A 25,176-nucleotide genomic window follows, 5' to 3' on the forward strand; every position below is an offset into this window, starting at 1 on the left:
AAAGACAGACAGTCGTAACAGACCAATAGGATCAGTTATAGTACCTTAGGTCCCACCCTGTCAAAGACAGACAGTCGTAACAGACCAATAAGATCAGTTATAGTACTTTAGGTCCCACCCTGTCAAAGACAGACAGTCGTCACAGACCAATAGGATCAGTTATAGCACCTTAGGTCCCACCCTGTAAAAGACAGACAGTCGTAACAGACCAATAGGATCAGTTATAGCACCTTAGGTCCCACCCTGTAAAAGACAGACAGTCGTAACAGACCAATAGGATCAGTTATAGCACCTTAGGTCCCACCCTGTCAAAGACAGACAGTCGTAACAGACCTATACATTTACATTTTAGTCATTTAGCAGACGCTCTTATCCAGAGCGACTTACAGTTAGTGAGTGCATACATTATTTTAATTTTCATACTGGCCCCCCGTGGGAATTGAACCCACAACCCTGGCATTGCAACGCCATGCTCTATCAACTGAGCTACATCCCTGCCGGCCATTCCCTCCCCTACCCTGGACAACGCAGGGCCAATTGTGCGCCGCCCCATGGGTCTCCCGGTCACGGCCGGCTACGACAGAGCCAGGATCTCTAGTGGCACAGCTAGCACTGCGATGCAGTGCCTTAGACCACTGCACCACTCGGGAGACTATATATATAGATGTCCTAGCCTACCTCTTTCAGGTAATACATTCAATACAGTATTAGCCTTATATTTAGCTAATTAATGATTGATTAGGCATAATAAGCTTCTAATTTATAGCCTCTGTCTCTTGCGCAATACGCACTCACCTGTGCTCCGTTGGCCTTTTCTCCTTAAGAAAGGCTCCTTAGCTCTTGGAGTCAGCATGCAGGAAAAGCTATGACTAGAATAGCTTGCTGGGCATTATATATTTGTAGCGTTTCTTACACCAATAGACTGTTGGAAGAGGGACGCAAGCTGTTGTTTGCTGAATGTTAAATGCAGCAGACCAATAGAACTCACGGGGTAGTTTGAAAGAAGAGCGAACGCGTGATGGCGGTAGACTATAGCAGTTATTTATTCAGACCCAGAACTATTCAATCTCCGTGAAGAGAAGCGAAAACCTTCTGCGTCTAATTCTAGTCGTATATTATTCAAGGATGTCATTAGAATGATGAAGATAAGGACAACTAAACTTATTTCATTTAACTGTTGAAAGCGAGGAAGCAACACTAGAGAGAGAGAAAGTATTATGAAAGGTATATTATATGCGTCAGCCTACTAATTATACAAATAGGCCCTATTATATTTCAAAATAATTAAAATCTAGTTCTCTAGCCTATACTTGTAACTTTGTAGGCCTCATGTGCTGCACCAGAATCACATGTTATCTCACTGCTTTATCATGGTTTGAACTAGGGGCGTAATTCCAGTCCATATAATACAGTATAATAAAATACTTTACAGTAATACAGTATAATACAATACAGTACAGCAATACTGAGTGGTGCAGTGGTCTAAGGCACTGCATCGCAGTGCTAACTGTGCCACTAGAGATCCTGGTTCGAATCCAGGCTCTGTCGCAGCCGGCCGCGACCAGGAGACTCATGGGCGGCGCACAATTGGCCCAGCGTCGTCCAGGGTAGGGGAGGGAATGGCCGGCAGGGATGTAGCTCAGTTGATAAGAGCATGGCGTTTGCAACGCCAGGGTTGCGGGTTCGATTCCCACGGGGGGCCAGTATAAAAAAAGATGTATTCACTAACTGTAAGTCGCTCTGGATAAGAGCGTCTGCTAAATGACTAAAATGTAAAATGTAAATGTAATACAGTATAATAAAATACAGTACAGCAATACAGTATAATACAATACAGTACGGCAATACAGTATAATACAATACAGTACAGTAATACAGTATAATACAATACAGTACGGTAATACAGTATAATACAATACAGTACAGTAATACAGTATAATACAATACAGTACAGTAATACATTATAATACAATACAGTACAGCAATACAGTATAATACAATATAGTACAGTAATACAGTATAATACAATACAGTACAGTAATACCGTATAATACAATACAGTACAGTAATACAGTATAATACAATACAGTACAGTATAATACAATACAATACAGTACAGCAATACAGTATAATACAATACAGTACAGTAATACAGTATAATACAATACAGTACAGTAATACAGTATAATACAATACAGTACAGCAATACAGTATAATACAATACAGTACAGTAATACCGTATAATACAATACAGTACAGTAATACAGTATAATACAATACAGTACAGCAATACAGTATAATAAAATATAGTACAGTAATACAGTATAATACAATACAGTACAGTAATACAGTATAATACAATACAGTACAGTAATACAGTATAATACAATACAGTACAGTATAATACAATACAGTACAGCAATACAGTATAATACAATACAGTGCAGTAATACAGTATAATACAATACAGTGCAGTAATACAGTATAATACAATACAGTACAGTAATACAGTATAATACAATACAGTACAGCAATACAGTTCACACTCTAAAAGATTAGCCTACTGGAGCTAGATTCATTTATTTACCCAAGAGAGCATATAGCTAGCTACATCTATGGGCTTTATATAGCTAGCTACATCTATGGGCTTTTATATAGCTAGCTACATCTATGGGCTTTTATATAGCTAGCTACATCTATGGGCTTTTATATAGCTAGCTACATCTATGGGCTTTATATACCTAGCTACAACTATGGGCTTTATATAGCTAGCTACATCTATGGGCTTTTATATAGCTAGCTACATCTATGGGCTTTATATAGCTAGCTACATCTATGGGCTTTATATAGCGAGCTACATCTATGGGCTTTTATATAGCTAGCTACATCTATGGGCTTTATATAGCTAGCTACATCTATGGGCTTTATATAGCTAGCTACATCTATGGGCTTCATATAGCTAGCTACATCTATGGGCTTTATATAGCTAGCTACATCTATGGGCTTTATATAGCTAGCTACATCTATGGGCTTTATATAGCCAGCTACATCTATGGGCTTTATATAGCTAGCTACATCTATGGGCTTTATATAGCCAGCTACATCAATGGGCTTTATATAGCTAGCTACATCTATGGACTTTATATAGCTAGCTACATCTATGGGCTTTTATATAGCTAGCTACATCTATGGGCTTTATATAGCTAGCTACATCTATGGGCTTTTATATAGCTAGCTACATCTATGGGCTTTATATAGCTAGCTACATCTATGGGCTTTATATAGCTAGCTACATCTATGGGCTTTTATATAGCTAGCTACATCTATGGGCTTTATATAGCTAGCTACATCTATGGGCTTTATATAGCTAGCTACATCTATGGGCTTTTATATAGCTAGCTACATCTATGGGCTTTATATAGCTAGCTACATCTATGGGCTTTATATAGCTAGCTACATCTATGGGCTTTATATAGCTAGCTACATCTATGGGCTTTATACAGCTAGCTACATTTATGGGCTTTTATATAGCTAGCTACATCTATGGGCTTTTATGTTTTTCTGTTGTGCGTAATGTGCAGTTGCCTATTTCGTATATAAATCAAATCAAATTGTATTTGTCACATGCGTCGAATACAACACGTGTAGACCTTACAGTGAAATGCTTACTTACAAGCCCTTAACCAACAATGCAGTTTTAAGAAAAATAAGTGTTAAGTAAAAAATAGATAAGTGTGGGGGGAATGCAAATAGTCCGGGTAACCATTTGATTAACTGTTCAGGAGTCTTATGGCTTGGGGGTAGGAGCTGTTAAGAAGCCTTTTGGACCTAGACTTGGCGCTCCGGTACCACTTGCCGTGCGGTAGCAGAGAGAACAGGCTATGACTAGGGTGGCTGGAGTCTTTGACAATTTTTAGGGCCTTCCTCTGACACCGCCTGGTATAGAGGTCCTGGATGGCAGGAAGCTTGGCCCCAGTGATGTACTGGGCCGTACGCACTACCCTCTGTAGTGCCTTGCGGTCAGAGGCCAAGCAGTTGCCATACCAGGCGGTGATGCAACCAGTCAGGATGCTCTCGATGGTGCAGCTGTATAACTTTTTGAGGATCTGAGGACCCATGCCAAAACTTTTCAGTCTCCTGAGGGGGAATAGGCTTTGTCGTGCCCTCTTCACGACTGTCTTGGTGTGTTTGGACCATGATAGTTCGTTGGTGATGTGGACACCAAGGAACTTGAAGCTCTCAACCTGTTCCACTACAGCCCCGTCGATGAGAATGGGGGCGTGCTCAGTCCTCTTTTTTTTCCCGTAGTCCACAATCATCTCCTTTGTCTTGGTCACGTTGAGGGAGAGGTTGTTATCCTGGCACCACATGGCCAGGTCTCTGACCTCCTCCCTATAGGCTGTCTCATAATAATAATAATAATATGCCATTTAGCAGACACTTTTATCCAAAGCGACTTACAGTCGTGCGTGCATACATTTTTTGTGTATGGGTGGTCCCCGGGGATCGAACCCACTACCTTGGCGTTACAAGCGCCGTGCTCAACCATCGTTGTCTGTGATCAGGCCTACCACTGTTGTGTCGTCTGCAAACTTTTAATGATGGTGTTGGAATCGTGCCTGGCCATGCAGTCATGGGTGAACAGGGAGTACAGGAGGGGACTGAGCACGCACCCCTGAGGGGCCCCCGTGTTGAGGATCAGTGTGGCAGATGTGTTGTTACCTACCCTTACCACCTGGGGGCGGCCCGTCAGGAAGTCCAGGATCCAGTTGCAGAGGGAGGTGTTTAGTCCCAGGATCCTTAGCTTAGTGATGAGCTTTGAGGGCACTATGATGTTGAATGCTGAGCTGTAGTCAATGAATAGCATTCTCACGTAGGTGTTCCTCTTGTCCAGGTGGGAAAGGGCAGTGTGGAGTGCAATAGAGATAGCATCATCTGTGGATCTGTTGGGGCAATATGCAAATTGAAGTGGGTCTAGGGTTTCTGGGATAATGGTGTTGATGTGAGCCATGACCAGCCTTTCAAAGCACTTCATGGCTACAGACGTCAGTGCTACGGGTCGGTAGTCATTTAGGCAGGTTATCTTAGTGTCCTTGGGCACGGGGACTATGGTGGTCTGCTTGAAACATGTTGGTATTACAGACTCAGTCAGGGACATGTTGAAAATGTCAGTGAAGACACTTGCCAGTTGGTCAGCACATGCTCGGAGTACACGTCCTGGTAATCCGTCTGGCCCTGCGGCCTTGTGAATGTTGACCTGCTTAAAAGTCTTACTCACATTGGCTACAGAGAGCATGATTACATAGTCATCCGGAACAGCTGGTGCTCTCATGCATGCTTCAGTGTTGCTTGCCTCGAAGCGAGCATAGAAGTGGTTTAGCTCGTCTGGAAGTCTTGTGTCACTGGGCAGCTCGCGGCTGTGCTTCCCTTTGTAGTCTGTAATAGTTTTCAAGCCCTGCCACATCCGACGAGCGTCAGAACCGGTGTAGTACGACTTAGTCTGGGGAACCTGTCTGAGAATTCTCTCCATCTCTGATCCAAGGTCGATTAGTGTTGCAACCACCGACTGTATCAATATTGGATCAATAAACCCAGGTCGTATTGTAATAAACGTGATTGATTGATTGATCGTAGCTGTGGCGGCTCATTCCAGTACTTCACCTTTACACAGGTTGTGTTCCTCTGCCCAGGTGTTGCTGACGCCTGCCAGATCTTAAAACGCTCGGGTAGGTATTTTCCATACCAGCTAAACCACATCATTATGTTATCGCAATCTGGTGCCCAACTGCAGAGTTGATGACGTCGGCACGCAACCATTGGTCGATGCAATGCAACGCCTGAGATGGGTAACACGACCACAGTCTAGTGAAACTGACACCTTAAAAAAGGTGCAATCTGCAATGTTTTTCGTTGGTCATTTCAATGATATGATCTTTGAACAACATAATTTACAAATGCCTCATGAGCTCAGTCCAACTGTCTAACCCCCGTCATAAACCCCAACATATAAGGCTGGTTTACTCCATGGTCTGTACTATTACAACTTTACCACAATCATCAGATACATTTCGCTATTACCGTCCATCATTAGTTGGGTTCTTAGCTTGTGGCCTGGAAATCACACCCAGAACATCACAACATCGGATCACTGAAATCTCTTCATTTCTGCTTCGAGAGACCAGAAGAGATGTTGTTAGAGAGACTAGAAGAGATGTTGTTAGAGAGACTAGAAGAGATGTTGTTAGAGAGACTAGAAGAGATGTTGTTAGAGAGACTAGAAGAGATGTTGTTAGAGAGACTAGAAGAGATGTTGTTAGAGAGACGAGATGTTGTTAGAGAGACTAGAAGAGATGTTGTTAGAGAGACTAGATGAGATGTTGTTAGAGAGACTAGAAGATATGTTGTTAGAGACTAGAAGAGATGTTGTTAGAGAAGAGATGTTGTTAGAGACTAGAAGAGATGTTGTTAGAGAGACTAGAAGAGATGTTGTTAGAGACTAGAAGAGATGTTGTTAGAGAGACTAGAAGAGATGTTGTTAGAGAGACTAGAATATATGTTGTTAGAGACTAGAAGAGATGTTGTTAGAGAGACTAGAGATGTTGTTAGAGAGACTAGATACTTAGAAGATATGTTGTTAGAGAGACTAGAAGAGATGTTGTTAGAGAGACTAGAAGAGATGTTGTTAGAGACTAGAAGATATTTTGTTAGAGACTAGAAGAGATGTTGTTAGAGAGACTAGAAGAGATGTTGTTAGAGAGACTAGAAGAGATGTTGTTAGAGACTAGAAGAGATGTTGTTAGAGAGACTAGAATAGATGTTGTTAGAGAGACTAGAAGAGATGTTGTTAGAGACTAGAAGAGATGTTGTTAGAGAGACTAGAAGAGATGTTGTTAGAGACTATAGACTTAGAAGTGTTGTTAGAAAGATTAGAGACTAGAAGGGATGTTGTTAGAGAGACTAGAAGAGATGTTGTTAGAGAGACTAGAGATGTTGTTAGAGAGACTAGATACTTAGAAGATATGTTGTTAGAGAGACTAGAAGAGATGTTGTTAGAGAGACTAGAAGAGATGTTGTTAGAGAGAAGAGATGTTGTTAGAGACTAGAATATATGTTGTTAGAGAGACTAGAAGAGATGTTGTTAGAGACTAGAAGAGATGTTGTTAGAGAGACTAGAAGAGATGTTGTTAGAGAGAAGAGATATTGTTAGAGAGACTAGAATAGATGTTGTTAGAGAGACTAGATACTGTGATGTCACGAGAGGCTGTGTCCTGGAGGGACGTTACATCCCCCTGAGGTGGCTGCAAACCCAGACAGCTATGGCTCCATCTGCTGGTATGGTCGGGAACTCCACCCCTCTATGGCCAATCTTCCCACGCAGCTGAAACAAATGAGGAGCTGATGAGCTGAAGGTTTGGAAAGGGAAGAGACACACTGAGGGAGTGTGGGGGGGGTGAAGAGACACAGTCTCCAACCTGGGCTCTCTGGAGGACAAGAGTGCTGCACGTCCACTTCCATGAGGAATATAAGGATTTGGAGATACTTACCTTTGGGAAATACTCACCTTTGGATATATGCACCTGTGGAAATACGTGTGGGACATTTGGAAGGACGTTTTGCTGGGTTGGCCACTAGCTGCAACGTGGAATACAGTAAGACTGGGGAAAAGTTATTTGAGCGAGGGAGAGTTATGATTTTGGATGTGGAAGAGACATCCCTGAACTGTTAACCCTTAAAGAGCCACCAGAGAACAGAATTGTGTTATACTTTCGTTAGTTTCCCAAGACCTTTAATAAAATCCTTGTTTTGGTTGAACCTGGTCTCCTTGCACTACTTGAGCAATCCCGCTGAAAGCTGTGTAGCCTCTCGTGACGTCACAGATGGTGGAGAATACGGGCACGCTCAAGCGTTAATAGTGCATGTCAGAGGAGGATACCGAAGGTTTGATCACCCAGTTTTCCAAGTTGGCCGTAGGCTCCCCGCCCGACTGAAATGGAGGACATATTGAAAGCCCTTGTTGCTGGCCAGCAAGCCCAGATGCAAGCAAACGTGGCTCTCTTGGAGGAGCAAAAGAAAGCCAACCTTCTGAAGGCAGAGGAATTGCAGTTGCAGAGACAGAGGGTTGTCCAAAATACCCGCCCAATAAAGGCAAGTGACTTTATATCTAAGATGGGAGCTACCGATGACATTGAGGCATACCTGCATGCATTTGAGGCCACGGCCACTAGGGAAGCCTGGCCCAAGCAACAGTGGGTTGGTCTGTTAGCCCCCTTTCTAACCGGGAATCGCTGAATGCTGTCCGGGACCTGGGCCCTGACCAGGTTACTGACTATGATGCCCTGAAGTCTGAGATCCTCAGCAGATATGGACTCACAAAGTTTGGTATGGCCCAGCGCTTTCACAGCTGGACCTTCCAACCAGACCAACCTCCTCGGGCGCAGATGCATGAACTTGTCCGAATCGCAAGGAAATGGCTGGATCTGCAGAGGAATACAGCAGCGGCGGTGGTGGAGGCCGTTGTGGTGGATCGTTACCTACGCGCCCCTGCCTTATGAGGCAAAACGGTTCATCAGTCAACAGGCCTTGACCACGGCTGATCTGACCGTGGAAGCTGTGGAAAAGTACCAGGCCACAGCGGAGATGCTGAATGCTTCCCGAAAAAGACCCCAGGAGTGCGGCCCCACCACAAATGGGAAGAACCCGTCCAAAGGACCCCAAGGTCTCGAACCCAGCCACGTCAGGACTTATCCCGGCTCCAGGGGGAGCCAGAAACCAGGCGGGTCCAAGAAGAGTACACCAGGAGGGGGAAACTTCGACAGTGTTACCGGTGTGGGGAGATGGGACATATCTCCTGGCAGTGTGGGAAACCAGCCGATGAACCTATGCCCACTGCGGAGTCCTCCAGCTCAGCACCCACACACCGTTTTGCCTCGCTCTTGGGAGTCGTAGATGGCGGCCCAGATCGACCCCCCACCTGCCCGGTAACTGTGAATCACCATGATGTGGAGGCCTTACTGGATTCTGGTAGCCGGGCCACCCTGGTGCGTAAGGATTTGGTGGGCCCAACGTGTCTGACCCCGGGGAAAGTCCTCCCAGTTTCCTGTGTCCATGGGGACACCAGAGAATACCCCATTACTGAACTTACAATGACCAGCACACGGGGAACCATACACACGACGGCGGGGGGTGGTTGATTCCCTCCCCGTTCCTGTCCTAATTGGGACGAGACTGCCCAGCCTTTTACCCACTCTGGAGAGAGTCTCAGGAGAGGATAACCCGAGTACCTCGGAAACGGAGAGGCAAGACTCATCCTGGGAAGGCTCCGGTGCAATCCTCCGAGTTACTCACTCCCGCCCGGGCTCTGATAGGGATGGCAGGTGCCCAGACCGACACAGAGACGGAGCTACAGAATCTGGACAAAGAACTGTCTGGTCTGAAGGGGACCGCTGAGAGGTATCGTTTGTTAAAGCAACAGTTAGACATGAAGACAGAAGAGTTAGATATCCTCCAGGCTAAACTCCAACAGAGCTCCTTCCATAAGCAACAGGAGGAGCTGGAGAGGCTGCGCAGGACCATCGAGGAGTGTGAGGAGACCCTGCGCAGTAGTAAGGAGGTCCAGAAGAAGGCAGAGGAGAAGTACAAGGTGTTGGAGAACAAGATGAAGAATGCGGAGGCAGAGAGAGAGAAGGAACTGAAAGCTGCTCAACAGAAGCTAAACTCTGCTAAAACCAAGGCTGATGCGTTCAGTAAGAAACTCAGGGAGAGACAACAGGAGGCTGAGTCCCTGGTCCTAGAGGTGGAGGAGTTGAAGAGAGAGCAGGCTGGCAAGCACCACGGCAATGCGGACGCCCTCTCCCGGCGTGATGCCTTCTTCGCTGCCTTTACCCGACGAGGACGTCGGTCCCGAGGAGGGGGATGTGTGATGTCACGAGAGGCTGTGTCCTGGAGGGGACGTTACATCCCCCTGAGGTGGCTGCAAACCCAGACAGCTATGGCTCCATCTGCTGGTATGGTCGGGAACTCCACCCCTCTATGGCCAATCTTCCCACGCAGCTGAAACAAATGAGGAGCTGATGAGCTGAAGGTTTGGAAAGGGAAGAGACACACTGAGGGGAGTGTGGGGGGGTGAAGAGACACAGTCTCCAACCTGGGCTCTCTGGAGGACAAGAGTGCTGCACGTCCACTTCCATGAGGAATATAAGGATTTGGAGATACTTACCTTTGGGAAATACTCACCTTTGGATATATGCACCTGTGGAAATACGTGTGGACATTTGGAAGGACGTTTTGCTGGGTTGGCCACTAGCTGCAACGTGGAATACAGTAAGACTGGGGAAAAGTTATTTGAGCGAGGGAGAGTTATGATTTTGGATGTGGAAGAGACATCCCTGAACTGTTAACCCTTAAAGAGCCACCAGAGAACAGAATTGTGTTATACTTTCGTTAGTTTCCCAAGACCTTTAATAAAATCCTTGTTTTGGTTGAACCTGGTCTCCTTGCACTACTTGAGCAATCCCGCTGAAAGCTGTGTAGCCTCTCGTGACGTCACAATACTTAGAAGAGATGTTAGCAGTGGTGGAAAAAGTATCCAATTGTCATACTTGTGTAAAAGTAAAGATACCTTAAGAGAAAATGACTCAAGTAAAAGTCACCAAATAATATACTACTTGAATAAAAGTCTAAAAGTATTAGGTTTTAAATATACTTAAGTATCAAAAGTAAATTTAATTGCTCAAATATACTTAAGTATCAAAAGTTAAAGTATAAATAATTTCACATTACTTATATTAAGCAAACCAGACGGCACAACGGATAGCCTGGGACACACTCCAACATGCAGACATAATTTACAAACGAAGCATGCGTGTTTAGTGAGTCCGCCAGATCAGATGATGACCAGGGGTGTTCACTTGATAAGAAGGATGACCAGGGGTGTTCTCTTGATAAGATGGATGACCAGGGGTGTTCTCTTGATAAGAGGGATGACCAGGGGTGTTCTCTTGATGAGAGGGATGACCAGGGGTGTTCTCTTGATAAGAGGGATGACCAGGGGTGTTCTCTTGATAAGAGGGATGACCAGGGGTGTTCTCTTGATAAGTGTGTGAACTCCTGTCCTGCTAAGCATTCGAAATGTAACAAGTATTTTAGGGTGTCAGGGAAAGCGTATGTAATAAAAAGTATATTATTTTCTTTAGTAATGCAGTCAAGTAAAATGTGTCAAAAATATACATTGTAAAGTACAGTACAGATACCAAAAAAAAACTACTTACGCTTGAAGTCGGAAGTTTACATACACTTAGGTTGGAGTCATTAAAACTTGTTTTTCAACCACCCCATACATTTCTTGCTAACAAACTATAGTTTTGGCAAGTCGGTTAGGACATCTACTTTGTGCATGACAGTAATTTTTCCAACAATTGTTTACAGACAGATTATTTCACTGTATCACAATTCCAGTGGGTCAGAAGTTTACATACACTAAGTTGACTGTGCCTTTAAACAGCTTGGAAAATTCCAGAAAATGAAGAGGCTAATTGACATCATTTGAGTCAATTGGAGGTGTACCTGTGAATGTATTTCAAGGCCTACCTTCAAACTCAGTGCCTCTTTGCTTGACATCATGGGAAAATCAAAAGAAATCAGCAAAGACCTCAGATTTTTTTTTTGTAGACCTCCACAAGTCTGGTTCATCCTTGGGAGCGTGTGCGAGCAAGGAGGCCTACAAACCTGACTCAGTTACACCAGCTCTGTCAGGAGGAATGGGCCAAAATTCACCCAACTTATTGTGGGAAGCTTGTGGAAGGCTACCCGAAACGTTTGACAGAAGTTAAACAATTTAAAGGCAATGCTACCAAATACTAATTGCGTGTATGTAAACTTCTGACCCACTGGGAATGTGATGAAATAAATAAATCATTCTCTCTACTATTATTCTGACATTTCACATTCTTAAAATAAAAGTGGTGATCCTAACTGACCGAAGACAGGGAATTTTTACTAGGACTAAATGTCAGGAATTGTGAAAAACTGTATTTGGCTAAGGTGTATGTAAACTTCCGACTTCAACTGTAAGTAGTACTTTAAAGTATTTTTACTGAAGTACTCTACACCACAGGTAGTTAGAGACTAGAAGAGATGTTGTTAGAGACTTAGAACATATGAAGAGGTTGTTAGAGACGAGAAATGTAGAATATGTTTTTTTTAGAGAGAGGATGTTAGGGAGACTTAGAAGAGATGTTGTTAAGGGAGACTCGAGTCTGGTTCACGGTCTCAGAACTCATCCAGACACTACTCCGACGGCAGAGATTTGTCTGGTTCACGGTCCGTTGAGGCTGCCGTGCCATGTGAATTCAAATTTCCTCTTGGGCTCACGGTCAAGATTTTGGTTTATCCCATGGGAGACCGTGGTTCAGATCTCGCCCGTGACACACACACAAAGACAGCATTATTTTATTTAACAAGAGTTTTATTAAAATTATAAGGTACAAATAAAACAAGAATCATCAGGTTCAAAGCAATGACATGTTTCAACAGCAAAAGCCCCCCGGCCCTCTTCATTGTAAATGAGGTACAATAGCACTTTATAAATGACCACCACGTGTACTAAACAGCTGGAATGGTAAGAATAACCCACGGCCAATCACAAACCCACCCCTACCCCCCCGATAGGGAGCAGGGGATAGAGGTGCAGGGGTGTATTTGAGATCAGACGCCTCTCCAGGGTAGCGAAGCACAAAAGGTGGAGTAGATGAGCCCTGATGTCCCGTAGAAAAAGACCTGACAAGACGATCCAGAGCAGAACAGCCAGGTGATCCAGACCTGACTAGACGATCCAGAGTAGAATAGCCAGGCCAGACTAGACGATCCAGAGCAAAAAACAGCCAGGTGATCCAGACCTGACTAGACGATCCAGAGTAGAATAGCCAGGTGATCCTGACGATTCAGCCGGAGCAGCCTCGGCAGCCACAGTGGGTACACTCGATTATCCTCCCCTGTAGAGAGACAGACAGGCAGGGGTTAACAGACTGGGGGAAACAGAGGGGTTAACAGACTGGGGGGAGGAGAAACAGAGGGGTTAACAGACTGGGGGGGGAAACAGAGGGGTTAACAGACTGGGGGGAGGAGAAACAGAGGGGTTAACAGACTGGGGGGGGGAAACAGAGGGGTTAACAGACTGGGGGGGGAGAAACAGAGGGGTTAACAGACTGGGGGAGGAGAAACAGAGGGGTTAACAGACTGGGGGAGGAAACAGAGGGGTTAACAGACTGGGGGGAGGAGAAACAGAGGGGTTAACAGACTGGGGGGAGGAAACAGAGGGGTTAACAGACTGGGGGGAGGAGAAACAGAGGGGTTAACAGACTGGGGGGGAGGAAACAGAGGGGTTAACAGACTGGGGGGAGGAGAAACAGAGGGGTTAACAGACTGGGGGGGAGGAGAAACAGAGGGTTAACAGACTGGGGGGGGGAAACAGAGGGGTTAACAGACTGGGGGAGAAACAGAGGGTTAACAGACTGGGGGGAGGAGAAACAGAGGGGTTAACAGACTGGGGGGAGGAAACAGAGGGGTTAACAGACTGGGGGAGGAAACAGAGGGGTTAACAGACTGGGGGGAGGAAACAGAGGGGTTAACAGACTGGGGGAGGAAACAGAGGGGTTAACAGACTGGGGGGAGAAACAGAGGGGTTAACAGACTGGGGGAGGAAACAGAGGGGTTAACAGACTGGGGGAAACAGAGGCGTTAACAGACTGGGGGGGGGAAACAGAGGGGTTAACAGACTGGGGGGGGAAACAGAGGGGTTAACAGACTGGGGGGGAGAAACAGAGGGGTTAACAGACTGGGGGGGGGAAACAGAGGGGTTAACAGACTGGGGGGGGAAACAGAGGGGTTAACAGACTGGGGGGGAGGAGAAACAGAGGGGTTAACAGACTGGGGGGAGGAGAAACAGAGGGGTTAACAGACTGGGGGGGGAGAAACAGAGGGGTTAACAGACTGGGGGGAGAAACAGAGGGGTTAACAGACTGGGGGGGGGAAACAGAGGGGTTAACAGACTAGGGGGAGGAAACAGAGGGTTAACAGACTGGGGGGGGAAACAGAGGGGTTAACAGACTGGGGGGAGAAACAGAGGGGTTAACAGACTGGGGGAGAGGAGAAACAGAGGGGTTAACAGACTGGGGGAGGAGAAACAGAGGGGTTAACAGACTGGGGGGAGAAACAGAGGGGTTAACAGACTGGGAGGGGGGAAACAGAGGGGTTAACAGACTGGGGGGGGGAAACAGAGGGGTTAACAGACTGGGGGGAGGAAACAGAGGGGTTAACAGACTGGGGGGGGAAACAGAGGGGTTAACAGACTGGGGGGAGGAGAAACAGAGGGGTTAACAGACTGGGGGGAGGAGAAACAGAGGGGTTAACAGACTGGGGGGGGGAAACAGAGGGGTTAACAGACTGGGGGGGGGAAACAGAGGGGTTAACAGACTGGGGGGGGAAACAGAGGGGTTAACAGACTGGGGGGGAGAAACAGAGGGGTTAACAGACTGGGGGGGGGAAACAGAGGGGTTAACAGACTGGGGGGAGGAGAAACAGAGGGGTTAACAGACTGGGGGGAGGAGAAACAGAGGGGTTAACAGACTGGGGGGAGGAAACAGAGGGGTTAACAGACTGGGGGGAGGAAACAAAGGGGTTAACAGACTGGGGGGAGGAGAAACAGAGGGTTAACAGACTAGGGGGAGGAAACAGAGGGGTTAACAGACTGGGGGGAGGAAACAAAGGGTTAACAGACTGGGGGGGGGAAGAGTGATGCAGTACTAGTGTGTTGCAGTACTAGTGTGTTGCAGTACTAGTGTGTTGCAGTACTAGTGTGTTGCAGTACTAGAGTGATGCAGTACTAGTGTGTTGCAGTACTAGTGTGTTGCAGTACTAGTGTGTTGCAGTACTAGTGTGTTGCAGTACTAGTGTGTTGCAGTACTAGTGTGTTGCAGTACTAGAGTGTTGCAGTACTAGAGTGATGCAGTACTAGAGTGTTGCAGTACTAGAGTGTTGCAGTACTAGAGTGTTGCAGTACTAGTGTGTTGCAGTACTAGAGTGTTGCAGTACTAGAGTGTTGCAGTACTAGAGTGTTGCAGTACTAGTGTGTTGCAGTACTAGAGTGTTGCAGTACTAGAGTGTTGCAGTAATAGAGTGTTGCAGTACTAGAGTGATGCAGTACTAGTGTGTTGCAGTACTAGAGTGATAGAGTACTAGTGTGTTGCAGTACTAGTGTGTTGCAGTACTAGTGTGTTGCAGTACTAGAGTGATGCAGTACTAGTGTGTTGCAGTACTATAGTGATGCAGTACTAGTGTGTTGCAGTACTAGAGTGTTGCAGTACTAGAGTGTTGCAGTACTAGTGTGTTGCAGTACTAGTGTGTTGCAGTACTAGAGTGTGTTGCAGTACTAGAGTGTGTTGCAGTACTAGTGTGTTGCAGTACTAGTGTGTTGCAGTACTAGTGTGTCGCAGTACTAGTGTGTCGCAGTACTACAGTGTCGCAGTACTAGTGTGTTGCAGTACTAGTGTGTTGCAGTACTAGAGTGTTGCAGTACTAGTGTGATGCAGTACTAGTGTGTTGCAGTACTAGAGTGTTGCAGTACTAGAGTGTTGCAGTACTATCGTGTTCCATGTCGCATTACTAGAGTCTCGCAGTACTAGTGTGTTGCAGTCCTAGTGTGTTGCAGTACTAGAGTGTTGCAGTCCTAGTGTGTTGCAGTACTAGAGTGTTGCAGTACTAGTGTGTTGCAGTACTAGAGTGTTGCAGTCCTAGTGTGTTGCAGTACTAGAGTGTTGCAGTCCTAGTGTGTTGCAGTACTAGAGTGTTGCAGTCCTAGTGTGTTGCAGTACTAGAGTGTTGCAGTCCTAGTGTGATGCAGTACTAGTGTGTTGCAGTACTAGTGTGTTGCAGTACTAGTGTGTTGCAGTACTAGTGTGTTGCAGTCCTAGTGTGTTGCAGTACTAGTGTGTTGCAGTACTAGAGTGTTGCAGGACTAGTGTGTTGCAGGACTAGTGTGTTGCAGTACTATAGTGTTGCAGTCCTAGTGTGTTGCAGTACTAGTGTGTCGCAGTACTAGTGTGTCGCAGTCCTAGTGTGTTGCAGTACTAGTGTGTTGCAGTATTAGTGTGTTGCAGTACTAGAGTGTTGCAGTACTAGAGTGTTGCAGTACTAGTGTGTTGCAGTACTAGTGTGTTGCAGTACTAGAGTGTGTTGCAGTACTAGAGTGTGTTGCAGTACTAGTGTGTTGCAGTACTAGTGTGTTGCAGTACTAGTGTGTCGCAGTACTACAGTGTTGCAGTACTAGTGTGTTGCAGTACTAGTGTGTTGCAGTACTAGAGTGTTGCAGTACTAGTGTGATGCAGTACTAGTGTGTTGCAGTACTAGAGTGTTGCAGTACTAGAGTGTTGCAGTACTATCGTGTTCCATGTCGCATTACTAGAGTCTCGCAGTACTAGTGTGTTGCAGTCCTAGTGTGTTGCAGTACTAGAGTGTTGCAGTCCTAGTGTGTTGCAGTACTAGAGTGTTGCAGTACTAGTGTGTTGCAGTACTAGAGTGTTGCAGTCCTAGTGTGTTGCAGTACTAGAGTGTTGCAGTCCTAGTGTGTTGCAGTACTAGAGTGTTGCAGTACTAGAGTGTTGCAGTACTAGTGTGTTGCAGTACTAGTGTGTTGCAGTACTAGTGTGTTGCAGTCCTAGTGTGTTACAGTCCTAGTGTGTTGCAGTCCTAGTGTGTTGCAGTCCTAGTGTGTTGCAGTACTAGTGTGTTGCAGTACTAGAGTGTTGCAGGACTAGTGTGTTGCAGGACTAGTGTGTTGCAGTACTAGAGTGTTGCAGTCCTAGTGTGTTGCAGTACTAGTGTGTCGCAGTACTAGTGTGTTGCAGTCCTAGTGTGTTGCAGTATTAGTGTGTTGCAGTACTAGAGTGTGTTGCAGTACTAGTGTGTTGCAGTACTAGTGTGTCGCAGTACTAGTGTGTCGCAGTACTACAGTGTCGCAGTACTAGTGTGTTGCAGTACTAGTGTGTTGCAGTACTAGAGTGTTGCAGTACTAGTGTGATGCAGTACTAGTGTGTTGCAGTACTAGAGTGTTGCAGTACTAGAGTGTTGCAGTACTATCGTGTTCCATGTCGCATTACTAGAGTCTCGCAGTACTAGTGTGTTGCAGTCCTAGTGTGTTGCAGTACTAGAGTGTTGCAGTCCTAGTGTGTTGCAGTACTAGAGTGTTGCAGTACTAGTGTGTTGCAGTACTAGAGTGTTGCAGTACTAGAGTGTTGCAGTCCTAGAGTGTTGCAGTCCTAGTGTGTTGCAGTACTAGAGTGTTGCAGTCCTAGTGTGATGCAGTACTAGTGTGTTGCAGTACTAGTGTGTTGCAGTACTAGTGTGTTGCAGTCCTAGTGTGTTGCAGTCCTAGTGTGTTGCAGTACTAGTGTGTTGCAGTACTAGAGTGTTGCAGGACTAGTGTGTTGCAGGACTAGTGTGTTGCAGTACTAGAGTGTTGCAGTCCTAGTGTGTTGCAGTACTAGTGTGTCGCAGTACTAGTGTGTTGCAGTCCTAGTGTGTTGCAGTACTAGTGTGTTGCAGTATTAGTGTGTTGCAGTACTAGAGTGTTGCAGTACTAGAGTGTTGCAGTACTATCGTGTTCCATGTCGCATTACTAGAATCTCGCAGTCCTAGTGTGTTGCAGTACTAGAGTGTTGCAGTCCTAGTGTGTTGCAGTACTAGTGTGTTGCAGTACTAGAGTGTTGCAGTACTAGAGTGTTGCAGTCCTAGTGTGTTGCAGTACTAGAGTGTTGCAGTCCTAGTGTGTTGCAGTACTAGAGTGTTGCAGTCCTAGTGTGATGCAGTACTAGTGTGTTGCAGTACTAGTGTGTTGCAGTACTAGTGTGTTGCAGTCCTAGTGTGTTGCAGTCCTAGTGTGTTGCAGTACTAGTGTGTTGCAGTACTAGAGTGTTGCAGGACTAGTGTGTTGCAGGACTAGTGTGTTGCAGTACTAGAGTGTTGCAGTCCTAGTGTGTTGCAGTACTATCGTGTTCCATGTCGCATTACTAGAATCTCGCAGTCCTAGTGTGTTGCAGTACTAGAGTGTTGCAGTACTAGTGTGTTGCAGTACTAGAGTGTTGCAGTCCTAGTGTGTTGCAGTACTAGAGTGTTGCAGTCCTAGTGTGTTGCAGTACTAGAGTGTTGCAGTCCTAGTGTGATGCAGTACTAGTGTGTTGCAGTACTAGTGTGTTGCAGTACTAGTGTGTTGCAGTCCTAGTGTGTTGCAGTCCTAGTGTGTTGCAGTACTAGTGTGTTGCAGTACTAGAGTGTTGCAGGACTAGTGTGTTGCAGGACTAGTGTGTTGCAGTACTAGAGTGTTGCAGTCCTAGTGTGTTGCAGTACTAGTGTGTCGCAGTACTAGTGTGTTGCAGTCCTAGTGTGTTGCAGTACTAGAGTGTTGCAGTACTAGAGTGTTGCAGTACTATCGTGTTCCATGTCGCATTACTAGAATCTCGCAGTCCTAGTGTGTTGCAGTACTAGAGTGTTGCAGTCCTAGTGTGTTGCAGTACTAGAGTGTTGCAGTCCTAGTGTGTTGCAGTACTAGTGTGTTGCAGTACTAGAGTGTTGCAGTACTAGAGTGTTGCAGTACTAGTGTGTTGCAGTACTAGTGTGTTGCAGTACTAGAGTGTTGCAGTACTAGAGTGTTGCAGTCCTAGTGTGTTGCAGTACTAGAGTGTTGCAGTCCTAGTGTGTTGCAGTCCTAGTGTGATGCAGTCCTAGTGTGTTGCAGTCCTAGTGTGTTGCAGTCCTAGTGTGTTGCAGTCCTAGAGTGTTGCAGTACTAGTGTGTTGCAGTACTAGTGTGTTGCAGTACTAGTGTGTTGAAGTCCTAGTGTGTTGCAGTCCTAGTGTGTTGCAGTACTAGTGTGTTGCAGTCCTAGTGTGTTGCAGTACTAGTGTGTTGCAGTCCTAGTGTGTTGCAGTCCTAGTGTGTTGCAGTCCTAGTGTGTTGCAGTCCTAGTGTGTTGCAGTCCTAGTGTGTTGCAGTCCTAGTGTGTTGCAGTACTAGTGTGTTGCAGTACTAGAGTGTTGCAGTACTAGAGTGTTGCAGTACTATCGTGTTCCATGTCGCATTACTAGAATCTCGCAGTCCTAGTGTGTTGCAGTACTAGAGTGTTGCAGTCCTAGTGTGTTGCAGTACTAGAGTGTTGCAGTCCTAGTGTGTTGCAGTACTAGAGTGTTGCAGTACTAGTGTGTTGCAGTACTAGAGTGTTGCAGTACTAGAGTGTTGCAGTACTAGTGTGTTGCAGTACTAGAGTGTTGCAGTACTAGAGTGTTGCAGTACTAGAGTGTTGCAGTCCTAGTGTGTTGCAGTACTAGAGTGTTGCAGTCCTAGTGTGTTGCAGTCCTAGTGTGATGCAGTCCTAGTGTGTTGCAGTCCTAGTGTGTTGCAGTCCTAGTGTGTTGCAGTCCTAGAGTGTTGCAGTACTAGTGTGTTGCAGTCCTAGTGTGTTGAAGTCCTAGTGTGTTGCAGTCCTAGTGTGTTGCAGTACTAGTGTGTTGCAGTCCTAGTGTGTTGCAGTACTAGTGTGTTGCAGTCCTAGTGTGTTGCAGTCCTAGTGTGTTGCAGTCCTAGTGTGTTGCAGTCCTAGTGTGTTGCAGTACTAGTGTGTTGCAGTACTAGAGTGTTGCAGTACTAGAGTGTTGCAGTACTATCTTGTTCCATGTCGCATTACTAGTGTGTCGCAGTACTAGTGTGTCGCAGTACTAGTGTGTCGCAGTACTAGTGTGTCGCAGTACTAGAGTGTCGCAGTACTAGAGTGTCGCAGTACTAGTGTGTCGCAGTACTAGAGTGTCGCAGTACTAGAGTGTCGCAGTACTAGAGTGTTGCAGTACTAGAGTGTTGCAGTACTAGAGTGTTGCAGTACTAGAGTGTTGCAGTACTAGTGTGTTGCAGTACTAGTGTGTTGCAGTACTAGAGTGTTGCAGTACTAGTGTGTTGCAGTACTAGTGTGTTGCAGTACTAGTGTGTTGCAGTACTAGTGTGTTGCAGTACTAGAGTGTTGCAGTACTAGAGTGTTGCAGTCCTAGAGTGTTGCAGTACTAGAGTGTTGCAGTACTAGAGTGTTGCAGTACTAGAGTGTTGCAGTACTAGAGTGTTGCAGTCCTAGTGTGTTGCAATACTAGTGTGTTGCAGTACTAGTGTGTTGCAGTCCTCACCACTTCCAGTTTGCTCTTGGGGACTCTACAGATGCAGTTGGTTCCAAAGTTGGTGTCTCGTGTCTGGATGCAGCGGAGGCAGCACAGGTTCTCATATCCCTGCTTCTTCCACTTCGCTATCAGGTTCTTATCAGCATAACTCTCCTTTATACAGTAGTCATACAGCTCTACACACACACACAGAGAAAGAGCATTATACCTCATCTAAAATAACCCAACCTAACATTAAACCCTGTCTTGGAGGTTCCTACTGCATATACACACCCACACACAAACAGAGAAAGAGCATTATACCTCATCTTAAAATAACCCAACCTAACATTAAACCCTGTCTTGGAGGTTCCTACTGCACCTCTGCTGATGGCCTTCCTCTTGTAGAACAGGTCGAAGATATATCGGCTCCGCTGATGATGCAGTCTGAATATCGGCCACAGCGACTCCACCTTCCGCTTTCCCTCGTGAGGCTCCGTCTCGGCTGGAAGGAGACAGTCGCAGCTCGTCATAAACACAATACAAACAGGAATAATCCAAGATTCACATTCATACATCAACTTTATATTGTAGCTAGCTAAGTAGCGACTAGTTGGCGGGTTGATTACCCTAAACTAGCTAAACTGAACAACAATAGAAAACGCAGCATGTAAAAGTGTTGGTCCCATGTTTCATGAGCTGAAAAAAAAAAAAGGCCAGAAATGTTCCATACGCACAAAAAGCTTATTTCTCTCAAATGTTGTGCACAAATTTGTTTACATCCCTGTTAGTGAGCATTTCTCCTTCGCCAAGATAGTCCATCCACCTGACAGGTGTAGCATATCAAGAAGCTGATTAAACAGCACTATCATTACACAGGTGCACCTCGTGCTGGGGACAATAAAAGACCACTAAAAATGTGCAGTTTTGTCAAACACAATGCCACAGATGTCTCTAGTTTTGAGGGAGCATGCAATTTGCATGCTGACTGCAGGAATGTCCACCAGAGCTGTTGACAGAGAATTGAATGTTCATTTCTCTACCATAAGCGGCCTCCGTCGTTTTAGAGAATTTGGCATTATGTCCAACCAGCTTCACAACCGCAAATCATGTATAACCACACCAGCCCAGGACCTCCACATCCGGCTTCTTCACCTGCGGGATCGTCTGAGACCAGCCACCCGGAGAGCTGATGAAACTGTGGGTTTGCACAACCGAAGAATTTCTGCCCAACCTGTCAGAAACCGTCTCAGGGAAGCTCATCTGCGTGCTCGTCGTCCTCACCAGGGTCTTGACCTGACTGAAGTTCAGCGTCGTAACCGACTTCAGTGGGCAAACGCTCACCTTCAATGGACACTGACATGCTGGAGAAGGGTACTCTTCATGGATGAATCCCGGTTTCAACTGTTCGGGCAGATGGCGTCGTGTGGGCGAGCGGTTTGCTGATGTCAACGTTGTGAACAGAATGCCCCATGGTGGCGGTGGGGTTATGGTATGGGCAGGCATAAGCTATGGACAACGGACACAATTGCATTTTATCAATGGCAATTTGAATGCAGAGATACCGTGACGAGATCCTGAGGCCCATTGTCGTGCCATTCATCCGCCGCCATCACCTCATGTTTCAGCATGATAATGCATGGCCGGCCCCATGTCACAATTCCTGGAAGCTGAAAACGTCCCAGTTCTTCCATGGCCTGCATACTCACCAGACATGTCACCCATTGAGCATGTTCGGGATGCTTGGATCGACTTGTACGACAGCGTGTTCCAGTTCCCGTCAATATTTAGCACAGCCATTGAAGAGGAGTGGGATAACATTCCAAAGGCCACAATCAACAGCCTGATCAACTCTACGCGAAGGAGATGTGTCGTACTGCATGAGGCAAATCACCAGATACTGACTGGTTTTCTGATTCACAGCTCTAACTTTTAAGGTATCTGTGACCAACAGATGCACATCTGTATTCCCAGTCATGTGTAATCCACAGATTGGGGCCTGATGAATTTATTTAAATTGAAGGATTTCCTTATATGAACTGTAACTCAGTAAAATCTTTGAAATTGTTGCATGTTGCGTTTATATTTTTTTGTTCAGTGTAGTTACTTAGAAACTAGCTAACGTCAACATTTTGGCCTTGATTTTCGAGTTATCTGAACAATAACACACAATACAAAAAAGATAACATACAGACAAGGGCGCATAAACTTAACGCAAACAGGGGTAGACATCTGGCTGTACGCGCAGCCTCATTCGGTATGGAGAAGTTAGTTAGTCACAGCTCGTCATACAATAAAACAGGAATGATCCAAGTCAGATTCACACAACAGATTGGTAATATAGCTAACATCATAAGTACTGGTTGAATACCCTAGCTAACTAATGTCAACATTGTGTGGGCAAGGATGTTAGCGGAGCCTCGTTTGGTACGGGCGGAGTTAGCTAGCTAGGTGGCTAGCTAAATTACCTTCTCTCATCTTTTGGTCTAGTTCGTCCAAGGTCGGTTCAATCAACTCCCAGCCATCCGGAGGTGGCTTCCTGCTCCTCTTCACTTTCGGCATTGCGTTTAATCAAATTGATTATAAACAAACAAAAAAGACAACAAACCCTATTCCCCGTCCTATGTTTGTGTGTTGATTTCGTAGGCCTGCTCACGGTCGCTTCTTATTGACGTCACAACGTGGAGGAGTCCCTTCGACTCAGCTCAATCGTCGCATGAGATATACGTCACTCAATTCCATTCGATGGGGCTTTTGCCGCGTTCAAAACAACTGGGAACTCGGGAAAAAAAAACGAGCTCCGACTGGGAAAAATCGATTTGAACGGTCATCCAACTCGGGAAATCGGGCCTCTTTCTAGAGCTCCGACTTTCCGACCTGAAGATCACTGACGCCACGATTTGACCTGTATTTTCCGAGTTCCCAGTTGATTGGAACATGGCATTTATTGGCATGGGAAACGCCCTCTTCTCACATAAAAACATGTAACCGATTAATTTGACACATTTGATGTGTCAATTGCCTATGGATAAAGTGTTTGTTATTAAAGAAGTGAAACATGTAACTGACACAGTTACGCACCTTCAAACTTTGTGCTGAAACGGAATTAGATGTGTTGCTCTCAGTGCTTTTATAGCGCATCAGGTTAGTTACCTAAGAAAGTGCCCAAAATGGATCAAACGATTTAGGCCCACTCTGTTTTTTCAATTCATGATATATGATTCACTGACGTTCTCCATTAAAAAATGTTTTATACACCCACATATATTTTTATAATGAAAAAAAAGTATAGAAAAATAAATGTCATTGTTTTCTGACAGGCAATTTGGCGGCCGACTAAGTGCTGTAGAAAGGAGACTGGGCTGTTTCTAGGTGGCGGTAATTCTCCCTGTCTCTGGCCCGCACTCCAGTTCTAGGTGGCCAGTTCTAGGTGGCGGTAAAGCACCATAACGTTGGTCCTCTGTAGCTCAGCTGATAGAGCATGGCGCTTGTAACGCCAAGGTAGTGGGTTCAATCCCCGGGACCACCCATACACAAAAAAAATGTATGCACACATGACTGTAAGTCGCTTTGGAAAAAAGCGTATGCTAAACGGCATATTATTATTATTATATAAACCCCACTGAAGAAGAATGTGTCTGTTTCTGCTGTCTGGGTTTTGAGAGCGAAGACAAATTGGACCAGGTGACTTATCCTTGTGCGGAGGAAGACTCACGGTCAAGTGCACGCGAAATAAGTTTTGGGACTGCAAAAAGGGAAAACATCTCGACAAACGTCGTGGCGATGCCAGAGTCCCCTGGTGCAAACCAGGATTACGGTGGAAGTAAAGTTAGACAAATATTCAGTTGGAAAGCCTCATAAATGGCGTCTCTTTATTTAACTAGGCAAGTCAGTTAAGAACAAATTCTTATTTACAATGACGGGCCTACACCGGCCAAACCCGGACGACGTTGGGCCAATTGTGCCCCGCCCTATGGGACTCCAAATCACTGCCGGTTGTGATACAGCCTGGAATCGAACCAGGGGGTCTGTAGTGATGCCTCAAGCACTGAGATGCAGTGCCTTAGACCGCTGCTCCACTCGGTCTGTAGTGACGCCTCGAGCACTGAGATGCAGTGCCTTAGACCGCTGCTCCACTCGGGAGCTTTGACCATGACAGTCTACAATCCAGGGTTACACCCAAGCAGTTTAGTCTCCTCAACTTGCTCAATTTCCACATTATTCATTACGAGATGTAGTTGAGGTTTAGGGTTTACTCAAAGCCAGTGGCATGTCGTTTAGTAAAGACTGAAAAAAGTAAGGGGCCTAGACAGCTGCCCTGGGGAATTCCTGATTCTACCTGGATTATGTTGGAGAGGCTTCCATTAAAGAACACCCTCTGTGTTCTGTTAGACAGGTAACTCTTTATCCACAATATAGCAGGGGGTGTAAAGCCATAACTCATACGTTTTTCCAGCAGCAGACTATGTGTCACGCCTCCTCCCGTTGCTCCCTTCCGGGGGCTCTGATTCGCCGGTCTACTGAGCCACCGGTTCTGAGCGCACCACCTTCGGCAACACCGGAATGGAAACCCAACGCACCCTAATCACCTCCAGCGCACCTGCACCTCATCATCACCACCCCTATATAGCCCTGGACTGTTCAGTATTTTGTGATTGTGAAGCGTCGTGTCGTTTACTCTCTCTTTGTTGTTCTCGTTCTCATTATTAAGTAAACCTTGACCTTGTTAATTCCTGTGTCTGCCTCTTCGTATATCGGTACTCGTCACACTATGATCGATAATGTCAAAAGCCGCACTGAAGTCTTAACAAAACAGCCCCCACAATATTTTTTATCATCAATTTCTCTCAGCCAATCATCGGTCATTTGTGTAAGTGCTGTGCTTGTTGAATGTCCTTCCCTATAAGCATGCTGAAAGTCTGTTGTCAATTTGTTTACTGTAAAATAACATTGTATCTGGTCAAACACCATTTTTTCCAAAAGTTTACTAAGA

At 45.7% G+C, this 25,176-nt stretch overlaps 1 protein-coding gene across 1 annotated transcript; it reads right to left on the reverse strand.

The window, feature by feature from the left end:
- Nucleotides 1–12,749: 12,749 nt before the first annotated feature.
- Nucleotides 12,750–22,881, reverse strand: LOC123487965 (protein BUD31 homolog). Its single transcript, XM_045218968.1, has 4 exons — nt 22,652–22,881; nt 20,566–20,688; nt 20,214–20,380; nt 12,750–12,989 (listed from the first exon to the last, which is right to left on the reverse strand). The coding sequence occupies exons 1-4, from the start codon at nt 22,743–22,745 to the stop codon at nt 12,939–12,941; spliced, it is 435 nt and encodes a 144-aa protein (XP_045074903.1). The 5' UTR covers nt 22,746–22,881; the 3' UTR covers nt 12,750–12,938.
- Nucleotides 22,882–25,176: the final 2,295 nt, after the last annotated feature.

This window comes from Coregonus clupeaformis, unplaced genomic scaffold (assembly GCF_020615455.1).
Source record: "Coregonus clupeaformis isolate EN_2021a unplaced genomic scaffold, ASM2061545v1 scaf1938, whole genome shotgun sequence".
Lineage (NCBI taxonomy): Eukaryota > Metazoa > Chordata > Actinopteri > Salmoniformes > Salmonidae > Coregonus > Coregonus clupeaformis.

What these genes read in the sequence shown, in the direction of transcription:
- LOC123487965 (XM_045218968.1), bottom strand. Translation starts at nt 22,745, where the DNA reads ATGCCGAAAGTGAAGAGGAGCAGGAAGCCACCTCCGGATGGCTGGGAG. An exon ending in AGACCAAAAGATGAGAGAAG is followed by an intron (nt 20,689 to 22,651) that starts GTAATTTAGCTA and finishes GTCTCCTTCCAG; the next exon opens with CCGAGACGGAGCCTCACGAG. An exon ending in GAGGAAGGCCATCAGCAGAG is followed by an intron (nt 20,381 to 20,565) that starts GTGCAGTAGGAA and finishes GTGTGTGTGTAG; the next exon opens with AGCTGTATGACTACTGTATA.